The sequence below is a fragment of the Corticium candelabrum genome, chromosome 13, assembly GCF_963422355.1.
Source record: "Corticium candelabrum chromosome 13, ooCorCand1.1, whole genome shotgun sequence".
In the NCBI taxonomy this organism is placed as follows: domain Eukaryota; kingdom Metazoa; phylum Porifera; class Homoscleromorpha; order Homosclerophorida; family Plakinidae; genus Corticium; species Corticium candelabrum.
In genome coordinates, this window is record NC_085097.1 from 6,153,131 (window position 1) to 6,164,919 (window position 11,789).

Sequence of the window (11,789 nt, forward strand, 5' to 3'; positions counted from 1 at the left end):
TACAGTGAATTTTTCAAATCAAGGCAATCAATATTCATCTGCCTCATCAGATATGTTTGCATCGTTGTCATCGAATATGTTGTTGCTATGGGATGTATCAACCCGTGTTGTCACAAGAAATGCCCTTAGTGACGACCAAGTCTAAAGTGGTGTGGATGGAAGAAGGTCTAAATCATGGCAAACCTGAGTTCTCTGAATGTTCACCTAAAGTTTGTTTTTCTCCAAAATTCTGTCTTGTGTGTCTTGACAGTTTGGATGACACTTCAGTAGAGTTACTGAGATGTGGAACTGGAAATTAGTTTTAGTTTTCTGAGACTGTGCACTCACAGCTGCCGTAGGCATCTCAACAACTGGACATGGCCATCATTTGGGGCAGTCGCTGGGTACACTGAGTACTGGCCCATGTACATCTCTTGTGTGTGTGTGTGTGTGTGTGTGTGTGTGTGTGTGTGTGTGTGTGTGTGTGTGTGTGTGTGTGTGTGTGTGTGTGTGTTTGTGTGCGTTCATGCGTGAGTGCATGTGTGTGTGTGTGTGTACATGCGTGTGTGTGGTTGTGTGTTTGTGTGTGTGTGTGTGTGTGTGTGTGTGTGTTTTTGTGTGCGTGCACATGCGTATGTGTGCATTCTTGTACACGTGTTGCATATCTTTTTACTGTTTTGTTGTTTTGAATTCAGTGTTTCGGAACAACTGTTGATGTATTGACTAATTGAATGTGGTGGTTGCTGCATTACAAATGTGGCTTGTAAGAAATGTGATTGTTAATTAAGGGTGTGGAGAAGTTGGCATGTTTAAGTAATAGATATCAATGTGTTTTGTTTATCTTAATACAATTTATTACAACAAGTAATTATTGTGAAATGTGATAAGTGCATGAGGATAGTAGAGGAATTGGTGATGTGTCTTGTGTGTTAGTGTAGTGTGACATGAGAGTGACTGTTTAACTAACTAGTGTCTTTTCTCTTATATCACAGGACTTGGTGAGTGTGTGACAGTTGAGTGTTGGTGTTGTGTTGTCTCACACTGTTTCTCATGTTTCTCTTGCTCTCATTTATTCCATCATTGACTGGATGAACATCAGGCGGTGAGTACATGACTGTATGTGTGTGTAATAGTAAACAATGCATCTATTGAATGAATTAAAGTAATGTGTATTGAGAGTAGTGTTTGTCTGTATTGTTTGCAACATGTGTGCAGGGGTGTATTTGGTCTCTTGATTTATGTGGTTCCCGGTTGTGACAAGCTTAATTAAGTTAAGATGTGTTCTTGCCCATTCTCCTTCTCACATTCAGTCCTATACTGGTACCTAATTTTTCATATTGAATTTAAGGCACGAAAAACCGTAGAAATCCATTTACGAGTGTCACTGAAATGACGTTGAAACCTGCTGACCAGCTTACCATAATTATACAGTGAATTTTGTAAATCAAGGCAAGTAATATTTATCTGCCTCATCAGATATGTTTGCATCGTTGTCATGGAATATGTTGTTGCAATGTGAGCCACCAACTTGTGTTGTGACAAATAATAACAAGCAAGTCTAAAGTCGTATGGATGGCAGAAGGTCTAGAACTTGACAAAACTGAATTCTCTGAATGTTCACCTAAAGTTTGTTGTTAAGGTTTTCTCCAAAAATCTGTCTTGTGTGTCATAACTGTGTTGACGACACTTCATTACACAGTTACTAAGATGTGGAACTAAAAATTTGTCTTTAATATTTTGAGACTGTGCACTCACAGCTGCCCTTGGCATCCAAACAACTGGACACGCCCCTAAGTTGGGGCAGTTCTCAGGGCACGCTTAGAACTGGCTTAAGTACACGTTTGTGTGTATGTAAACTGTGATAATTACGTGATGACTTTTGTGACTGAACATTTGATGATTTTTTTGCATCAGACATTAGTATTATGACAGAATGTCAGGTGCAGTCGTAATGATTTAGTTTATATGACAATCTATACACATAAAGCTATTGTGTGGTTGTGTGTGTGTGTGTGTGTGTGTGTGTGTGTGTGTGTGTGTGTGTGTGTGTGTGTGTGTGTGTGTGTGTGTGTGTGTGTGTGTTTATGTGTGTGTGTGTGTGTGTGTGTGTGTGTGTGTGTGTGTGTGTGTTTGTGTGTGTGTGTGTGTGTGTGTGTGTGTGTGTGTGTGTTATTTTATTTCTGAAATTTCTCAGGCTATCTATAATACGTTTGAACTTAACGGTGATATTGACGATCTTGTATTGATAAAACATATAATATAGTTTCTGAGCTCTGAAGATCGGTTGCAGTTGGTGCCTGTGAAGAGAGGAGTGGTGAAGCTGGTTGGAAAAGATGGAAGTGGAAAGTCAAATCTGAAGAGATCTTTGAAACGGGAGATGTTCAATCCTAAGCATACAAGCACAGAAGCAATAGAAATAGAGGTGTTGCACCAAGATGATGACAGCAAGGCATGGATTCCAATCAAGGAAGGTCAGATTCAACAAATGGTTGCAAATGCCATGGAAGATACAGGAAGTAAGGTGAGGCAAAACGTTTATTTCTGAATGACTTGCTTTCCTTTCAGCAATTATTGGTGTTTTATCGTAGTCAAATTGTGCAGGAAGGAAACTGCAGCAATATGAGTACGCAACACTGAGCAGGCAGGTCATAAACATGATGCAAAAATACAGCAACATACATTTAGCTCTACCCAGAGTAATAATTCATGTGTGTGACCACGGTGGACAAGAAAACTTGTTTTCAAGCTTTGCTCCATTTGTGGCTTCCAATTCTGTCTATCTCATGGTATATGATGTGTCAATACCACTGGAAGCTGAAGCTCAGTCATCGGTGAGACTCGATGTTGAAGGCGATTATCGCCACTTAGAAGTGAAGCTTCATCACATGAAATACAACAAGGACTGGATCAATCATCATTTGTCCGCCATCAGTGTCAGTTCTGTGTCCAAACATCGTCAATTAGCAGATGAGAGTAGGAGTGAAACTGAAGAGAAACTTACAAATGTCAGGTACAAAGAAAGCAAGGACGTCCTATTTGAGTTTGAGGAATTTGTGACGCAATAAAAAAAATTTCTATTTTTAGCAACACAGAGTCCACTGGAAATGCTGTAGTAAAGAGTAGTGCTCAAGGCATTGGATCAGTATTTGATTGTGTGTCTCCACCTGCTATTTTTGCAGCCACTCATGCTGATAAAATTGTTGGTAAAGAGGAAGAAGTGATGAGAAAACAAGATGCAGTTCTCAACAGAATGTTACGTGACAAGCCATACACAGGTCATGTTTACCGTCGACCACCTGAAAGCCAATCACCATTGTTTAAGTCAGAGTTGTGTTTCTGTATTGACAATACAAAGTCACATCCACCATTACGTCAAAATGATAGGTATCTTTAGCATTGGTACAGAAAAACAATTTATTTTGTAAATTACGTTGTTTTGAAAGGTACGCGTTTAGATGGGACTCTGAAGAGAACCTTGAAGAGGACCCTGAATTAGTTTCATTACGAAACTTAGTACTATCTAAGATAGAAGAACACTGTACACAAGAACTAATTCCAATCACCTGGCTACTGATCGAAGATAAGGTGTATGAAATAAGAGACAAGTCACATGACAAGATCATTCCGTTTGAAAAGTTGGTAGAAGTAGGTGTAGAGCAATGTTCAATGAAGTCATCCAATGAAGTGTCTGATGCTCTCTCTCATTTGCATAACTTTTCTATTGTGGTCTACTTTTCATCGTCTTCAATCCTTCGACATTATGTATTCATTGATGCTCAGTGGGTGTTCACGTCTCTCTCTCGCCTCTGTCCTTTGCATTCCACGGGTTTGCCTGCTAATCTTCGAAAGGACTTCGATATGCTTACCAAGAAAGGCATCATGTCGCAAAAGCTTGCCAATTATTTCTTCCGCGATCTGAAAGATGAAGATCGCAGCAAAATGCTAGAAGCGGCACAACTGCTCGATATTGTGTCAAAACATCAAAAGTCTGAGCAGGATATTGAGTACTTTGTCCCCAGTGCCCTGCGGGAACATTATGAAGCTAAAATTGAGGTGAAAAGCAGTAGTAATGATATTCCAAGTCCTGCTCCTCTTGTGTTGAGGCCAGACAGCGTTGGCATGTTCATAGAGGCATTGTTCTTTCGTCTCTTGAATCGATGTGTTTGTCAGTATCCGTACAAGCCTTCGTTATATCGTAACTATGCTATTTTACACACAGAAAATGCCTGTGACATTAAACTATTCTATACCTATGATTATGTTCTTGTGGGGCTGATACCAGAAGACTCATTGTCATATGAAGACGTAAGGAAGAGTTGTGTCGAAGCCCGTCAATTTATCGTCAAGTCATTGGACGAAGTGAAGCAGCAAGGATTATTGGGTTTCGAGTACTCAGTCTGTTTCCGACATCTGAAATCAGGTCAAAATAGTTTCCTGCCCGTCAACAGTGATCGACTCGTGTCTTTAAATGATTACCCTAAAGATAAACGTTTGCTGTATACCGATAATTCAACAGCTTGTCTCACAGCTGAAGAGAAGAAGTCGATAGACATCTGGTTTTCTCCAAGAGGTGAGTTTGAGGATGACACAATTTTTTGTTTAATATTTTATACTTTTTGACTTGTTTACCACAGAATCTGATCTTTCGAGTGTACCAATGGCTTCAACAGCTGAGCGTCAGAATGCATCAACAGGTAAACAAATTAGAATATATTTATTCCAAATTGTATGCACATTTTTCTCTAATGTATTTACATGTCTGTGTATATAATAATGTGTTGCTGTATTGTAGATGGTGGAAAGCAACGTGCAAGTGAATCTGCATTATTTACAGGTAATTGAGTCATATTTACAGCTAAGTAATTCATTAACATTTTGACAAGCAGTCTCAATTACATTGTGTTTAGGCAATGTCGAGAGAGATTATGAATCTCTAACCAGAGCTGTTGTTCATTGTGGCAGCGGCCAGTGGCATGAAATTGGCCTGCAGTTGGGAATGAACGAAGACCAGATTGCGTTAAAAACTTATAATAAGCCTCACTTCACTGGGAGACTAGTCGCTCTGATTGAAGCAAGAAGAGCGAAAGTATCCAAACAGCAGACAATAGAAGATTTGTTGAAGGCTTGCCGACAGATACCTCACCCTATATATGAGGATGTGATACAGCAATGGGAGAAAGAAGGTGAAATGTTTTAAAAGGTATGGATAGATGGCTTGCATTGATAGAGTCTGTTGTCATGATTAGGATTGGGGCAGTAGCAGATTATTAACAAGGAGCTGAGGATGGATGGGAAACATTATCCAATACTACTGACTTGCACCTCCTACTAGACTACTAGATATCTATAGTGTAGCCTAGTGGACATTGTGTATGTATTCATTCACATTGTGCTAGCGGAATAGCAGCAAAGACGCTTTTCAATATTAATTTGTCAATCACTTGCAACAGAGACCATGCAGAGATCTAGACCATTGAATGACGTTATTAATCAGACCCTGCTTCGATGATACAGTGTAGCTTTTTAAAAATACGGGTGACTTTAGAGTAAAAAGATTATGGATGTTTTGGACTTTCTTGTAGTTACAACTTTCACTCCAAGAGAAATCTGTTGAGCGATGACAGATGGCTGTGGCTGTCTTATCTGTCGGTCTGATCTATGGGACATAATTTCTCTTTTGCTGCTAGCTATACAGAGAGCTGAGGGGTTCAAAAAACATTCAAGGAGCTAATATCTAGCCTATTATAGGCCACATAAATCTAATTATTAGATTCTCACGACATCCTCGTTTGCATTATTAGGGCCCGCATCAACACAATTTAATACTTGGTTTGGTCTCTTTGTACGCGGATGGTCTGGAATTACAGTAGCAATGTAGCAGAGACGGTGTTTGTCATCGCTCAAATAATTTCGGATCGTGGAATTCTGAAAAACTTGTTTGGGTGCATTGGGGTCTAGGGGCACAGTTAGGGTTAATGGAGCCTCGTTGACTTCTACAGTCTATTTCTCCGGACAGATTGATAACTTTGCTGCAGTACGTGCCTGATGAGTTTGCAACTGCAATGATACGCTGTTCACTTGATACACAGAAAATACATATTATAAACTTACTAATTTTATGTGGTTTAATTAATTAATTAATTAATTATACTCATCAACTTTCACGCATCGCGCGTAGAGACTCACTCAGTTAGCGTTATTTCACTCTTGTTCGAACCAGCCACTCATCTTACATGCACGTTCTAGGCAACCCTGTACTAAGCTAATAGGGTCATCCGGGGCAACTCCGTGAATATCTAACCCTGTTCGAGCGTGAAGCGTCTTACCTCCAGTTTAGGGTTTGAATCTCTTCTACTATTAGTAAACTACTTGACGTAGGATTAAGAATTCCATAGCAAGTCAATTGCTACTTGAATGGACATCCGGGACGGCGAAGCTACAGCAACAAAAACGCCTCCTACACCGCACAGCAACTTCCTAGGGTACAGCGAAAGATCTAAAAAAAAGTGCGTTCACGAATTAGAGCGACTGGTGGAATGTAGGGTACACCCTAAGGCGTGGCGTAGTGCTTGTGGGCGTAGTGCTTGTGTAAACGGATGTTATGTTGTCGTTGTCACAGAAGGCAATTAGCATCTATGTTTCAGAGCGTTTGGTGTCAATGACAAACTAGGTAATTATATTGTTACGTGAAAGTGTACGTATGAACGTGTTGCCTCTGGCTGCCTCGCTGGCTTGAAACGCGGTTTGCTTCATGATGCAATGATATACTAAAAATTGCACTTTTGCTATAACCCATGACAACAGACCTGGATGTTTCTATGCGCTCACTGGTTGTATGTGTCAGTTGCCTCTTCTAGGAACAGCTTTAACTACCAGATACATACACTCATTCACTTCTGGCTCAGAGAAGCGTCTGGAAACCACGAGAACTTGACTAATTTGACCATATCAGAACCAAACTAACCAGCCATTTAGTGCATTCTTGAGCGTTGATGACATCCATTTGAGGACTTTGACCTACAGTTATGCTGCACAGCACAACACAGGGATTGGTGGGTTTACGATGGAAAACATCAAGCGTCTGTGTAGAGAACGTCTAGCAAACGTTACTGTGGAAAAGTGGGCAAACTGCGTGAGGCACCTAGGTGAGAAGGTGGAGAAGCATTACAGGACAATACACGGTGTGTTAGACGACGTTGTAGAGCAGATGGTCATTGAATTCGAAGTTGGTCCTGAATCAGAAGATTCGTCGTCGTCTGAAACTGAAAGTTCCAAGGATGAAGAGTAGAAACGGACCCTAGACGCACTCTTTCCTAGCTATCTGACACCCCAACTGGGAAGTTTACTGTGTCGGGTTACTGTTAACAGCCTGCTAGCTATAACAATTACGTACTTAGCTTTATGCAATTAACCCTAATCCCGCCTTAGTCCCGCCTTTCTCCGCCCCCTAACTCATTAAAATACAGGAAATTGGCTCTATTAACTTCAGCTACGTCTCTGTAGCCCAACAGTGAGTGTACTTAGATCCGGCAAGTGAAAAGCTTTCGATTGATACCAATATCCGCCCGGAGGGCAACATCTTTGTCGGGCAAATGGCCACATTCCACCAGTCTCTCTAATGCGTGAACGCACTTTAATAGGTATGCCTTACTTGTCACTACCACAATAGATGCAGTAAAGAAACGTACTCAAGCAGGCAATAGTTACAACCATTCGTAAGTCGTAAGTTGCCAGAACCAAACTCTGCCACGAAGTTGTAGTCTTTGTGTAGCCTCGAGCTTCCAGACCAGAGAGCGCGCGAAGCGCGCGAACTCTAGTCTGGACCAAGTCGATACTAAAATGATTTCGGAAACAGCCCTTCTTAGCCAATCAGCTTCTACAACCCGAATCTCGGGTTGTAAATTCTGATTGGCTTAGCAATAATTGGTTATGCTAAGTGCACTAGCACCTGATTGCGCGCGTGTGAAATCCTCGTGGGCGGCTAAGTGCACGCCAGAACAATGACAAGACTCTGCATGCCAGAGCAATGATCAGACTCCGCACACACACATCTTAGTTTTAGTTTCAGCTTCAGTTCTTTGATATTTTCAAGCTTGCGGTGACAGGACATGCAAAGCAGCTTCGCTAGACCATCACCTTTGACAACCGGTCGAGCGGTAGTCTCGCTGGTCGAGCGGTTAGACTAGCTAGCGGTCTGCCGAAGAATCAAAGAGTCGTCGTTTCATGCCGTCCACCAAGATATCGCCGCAAACACTGCAGACGTCTCTTCTTTGTTTGTGAGATCTCATGGCATTTACAAATGATATGTTGATCTAGGTAAAACGATCCTACGCTGTTAGAGACCATTTAGCATCGCTTTTTATAAATACTTCCGAAATCATTTTAGTATCGACTTGGTCCAGACTAGAGTTCGCGCGCTTCGCGCGCTCTATGGTATGGAAATTCGAGGCTAGTCCTTGTGCGGAAACTCGTAGGAAGCTACGCTAGGAACTTCGTTACACCCCTCCGGTATACCAAGGTTTGTTGATGCCAGCTGGTAGACCTGGTGTGACTACTAAATAATTTCGATGTTGGCAGTCTGGGAAGCGTGCGACGTTCCGGTCTAACGTACTAAAAGTTGTCGGTTTTAGGTTTGGCCTCGTGTACGCAGACCGTATTCGTAGTGTTGTTAGAGCAATTCTATTGTTATGTAAATGCAATTCGACTTCGCAACGACTGATCTGAAATCGTCTCGTTATGAGCTTTCGACTGATGTAATTATCAACTCGCTAGCTTCACGTTTTGGACATATACGGGTTTCTTTCGCTGCGTTAGCCACAGCGCACATAGTAGAAATGTGCCCGGACTTAGCTGACTCAACATATAAAGATGACTCAACACGTGGGTGTAAATGAATGAACCGGATAAGAATGACTCAACACGCGGTTTAAATGACCGAAAATAACTCAACCTGCGTGGATGCGCGTGACATGAAAGTAGAATGCTGCATGATGTAGTGAAGTAGTGGTTTCGCAACAGCAGTCGACGGTAGTATATGATAGTGATAAAAAGCGCATTCATACCGACACATGATCTGGGTCGGTTGTGATTATACTTCTACTACTGTACTACTAGACTTTATCGTTGTTGTTGTCGCGTTGCCTTCTCTGCACACGACACCGTCAAGCAGTCAGTAAGGGTTGTTACATAATGTCGGATACGGACTCGGAACGGCTGGAGGAGAGTGATATCGAAGTGGCTCGTTCGGTATCTCTCGCTTCGAGCTCAAAGGTGGTCTGTCTTGACTGGGATTATTGTCTCTGTCATACTGTTGAAAATGCATCATCTGATCTCATTATACAATTTTCGCATTGCAGTTGGGAAAACTACACGAAGTATCGCGTGTAAGAGGAGATGGCGATCCCACGTACGAATTTTTGCCTAGAAAGCGCAGTTCTTCAGACGATTCTCCTAGAGGAGGCTACCACCGTCGGTGTTACCAAGACTACACGAATAAAACTAATGTATTGCGTCTTCTCCGTCGCAAGCAAGCAGAGTCCTCAGCAGTGAAAGAGGCAATACCTTAGTCGGCTCAATCTCGCAGTGACGACACAAGACACGTTCGAAGCGCTTTTCCATTTACCGACTACAGGTTTTGTATTATTTGTCATAAAATACCAGCAAACAAAAACGAACGAAAAGTCGTCTCGTTACCTGTGAATTGGACACCGGTGCCAATCGTCTTACAAAGGCCGCACAACTACGCAAAGATGAACGTTTGCTATTAGCATTACAAGGAGATATCTATGCCAATGAGGTTAAATCTTGCTACGTCTGTTTTACAAAAATAACCCGTTAGACAGTTCCTGCTGACGACGACGGTGATGCTTGCACATCAGAATCTGAACACGAAATTACGGCAGCCGACACCGAGGCATTTAGTGTAGTGACCAGCATTGTGCAACACACGCATACTAGAGCGTCGACAGGTTATTCGTACCAACATATTGCGAGATGTATTTTCAGAAGCAATCTCGAATCCTACATATTGGACAGAAAAACTGAAAGACTGTCGAGACCGCGCATTGGAGAACGTTTGTCATTTTGGTGCTCGAAAAATTAGACCGTAGGAGAGGTGGTATATGCGTCAGACGTTAGAACTGGAGAAGTGCTTCAAGCTCTCATAAAGTCGTCTTCGGTATCTGGAAACTAGAATCTGGAGCATCCTCGGTTTCCTCAGCTTCGCTTGCTGTTACACACTCTGTCACACCATCTGCGGAATTGTATCACGCACCCATGAATTTGCGTTCATCTGTGCTCAATCTAAAAAACCAAATGGCTTAGCTACCCAGGGCCGTTGACGTCACAGAAGAGGACATTAGAATTCCTAGCGATTTGTACAATTTTCTAACGTGGATTCTAGGTGGAGGGGAAACTGCGTTTGATTTTTGCGTCGAACACTCATCCCGAGTGGAGACTGATGCACGGATTCATCGATTAGTAATGTCTTTTGCTTAAGTGTAGTTTATGCGACACACAATGGTCGAGTCAAAGCGCCATATCATATCTCTTTATCCACTGCAATTCGTCATCTCATGGGAAACACGACAATTCTCTCTCTGATGAACAGGTTCGGGCATAGGATTTCGCGCACACAGCTGGACGAAGTCGATACGGCGGTAGCAAAACAACTACTTGAGGAGAGAGAGTTTATGTCATGCAACCCAGTAACACTTAACTTGGTCGACTTGCAGTCTTTTGCTTCGACAATAATGATATCCTAGAAGAGACGTTGTCTGGAAAGAGTTCCACCCACTGTACTAATGGTATACTAGTGCAGCATAGTGCAAGTACCGCTGTCATTGTGGAACCGCGAAGCTTTGTGGAACCGGATGATGTCAGAGGATGGAATTCGAACGCACTGGTTTCGTGAACCAGCTCTTACATGTGATCACAAAGAGGCCGACACGAGAATGTTTGTTCATGCCAAACATGCATGTTCGACGGAAGGTGGTCAAGCGCAGACTTTCGTGATATCATCGCCAGACACTGATGTCACAGTCATTGAAATTTACATTTATTCTCTATTGATGCCAGATTATTGTGGTCGACTGGTACCAAAACCGTAGACAAATTATTGATTTAAGAGCAATTACAAACACCTTAGGTTAATTAAGACCTTGTGCGTTTTCTGGTTGCGATACTACGTCATGTTTTAGAGGGAAAGGTAAACGAGCCACTTTCCACCCTAATACAACAAAAGAATTGAATCATGTGCGGCTGGCAATGTCTGGTTTAGGAAACTCATTGCCCTGCCGTGACGACGTTATGGAACGATGTGAGGCGTCGATATGCCATTTTTACAAGCTACCAATGTGCATGTTCATGTTTTGATTCCGGTTTGGGATGCACGGATGTTTGCGGGTGTTGCAAATGTAAAAACAAACGCCAGGAAAAGTCCAACACTCTAGATTCAGAGAAAGCTAACTCCACCTCCGCAAAGTTGGACGATACAGCACTACCTTCTGACTTTGATGAAGACGATTCGGAATCTGATTCAGACTCTGATATTGAGTGACCATACTACTTTTATAGATTAATCGCAGTGTATACGATATAGTACGTACACTTGCTGCAGTAGTTATTTTAGCGTATTTTAACGTTGCGCAACGAGTTCATATACTTATCACTTCATTAATAAACGGAGTAGTGTAAATACAATAATAAACAACGTTAGCAAAATCAAGAAAAACGCCGTAAAGCACAAATTGCGCTCTTCTTACAACGGTCTGGTGTCCAAGGCTTCAATAACGGAAATTGATATACTCTAG

General features: G+C 42.0%; 1 protein-coding gene across 2 annotated transcripts in view; it reads left to right on the plus strand.

Annotated features, from left to right (window-relative positions):
* The window catches only part of LOC134189075 (uncharacterized), an 8,045-nt gene extending 2,596 nt beyond the window's left edge, over positions 1 to 5,449 (plus strand). The window contains exons 1-9 of one of the 2 annotated variants that reach the window (XM_062657306.1): positions 983 to 1,081; positions 2,243 to 2,500; positions 2,568 to 2,989; positions 3,064 to 3,363; positions 3,423 to 4,549; positions 4,614 to 4,673; positions 4,772 to 4,813; positions 4,887 to 5,162; positions 5,226 to 5,449. In XM_062657306.1, coding sequence (XP_062513290.1) covers positions 2,357 to 2,500; positions 2,568 to 2,989; positions 3,064 to 3,363; positions 3,423 to 4,549; positions 4,614 to 4,673; positions 4,772 to 4,813; positions 4,887 to 5,162; positions 5,226 to 5,239 — 2,385 coding nt within the window. In that variant the 5' untranslated portion in view covers positions 983 to 1,081; positions 2,243 to 2,356 and the 3' untranslated portion in view covers positions 5,240 to 5,449. Of the gene's footprint in view, positions 1 to 982; positions 1,082 to 2,242; positions 2,501 to 2,567; positions 2,990 to 3,063; positions 3,364 to 3,422; positions 4,550 to 4,613; positions 4,674 to 4,771; positions 4,814 to 4,886; positions 5,163 to 5,225 lie in introns of those variants that run through there. The other variant, XM_062657305.1, reaches the window with a different exon arrangement.
* The last annotated feature ends 6,340 nt before the right edge of the window (positions 5,450 to 11,789 follow it).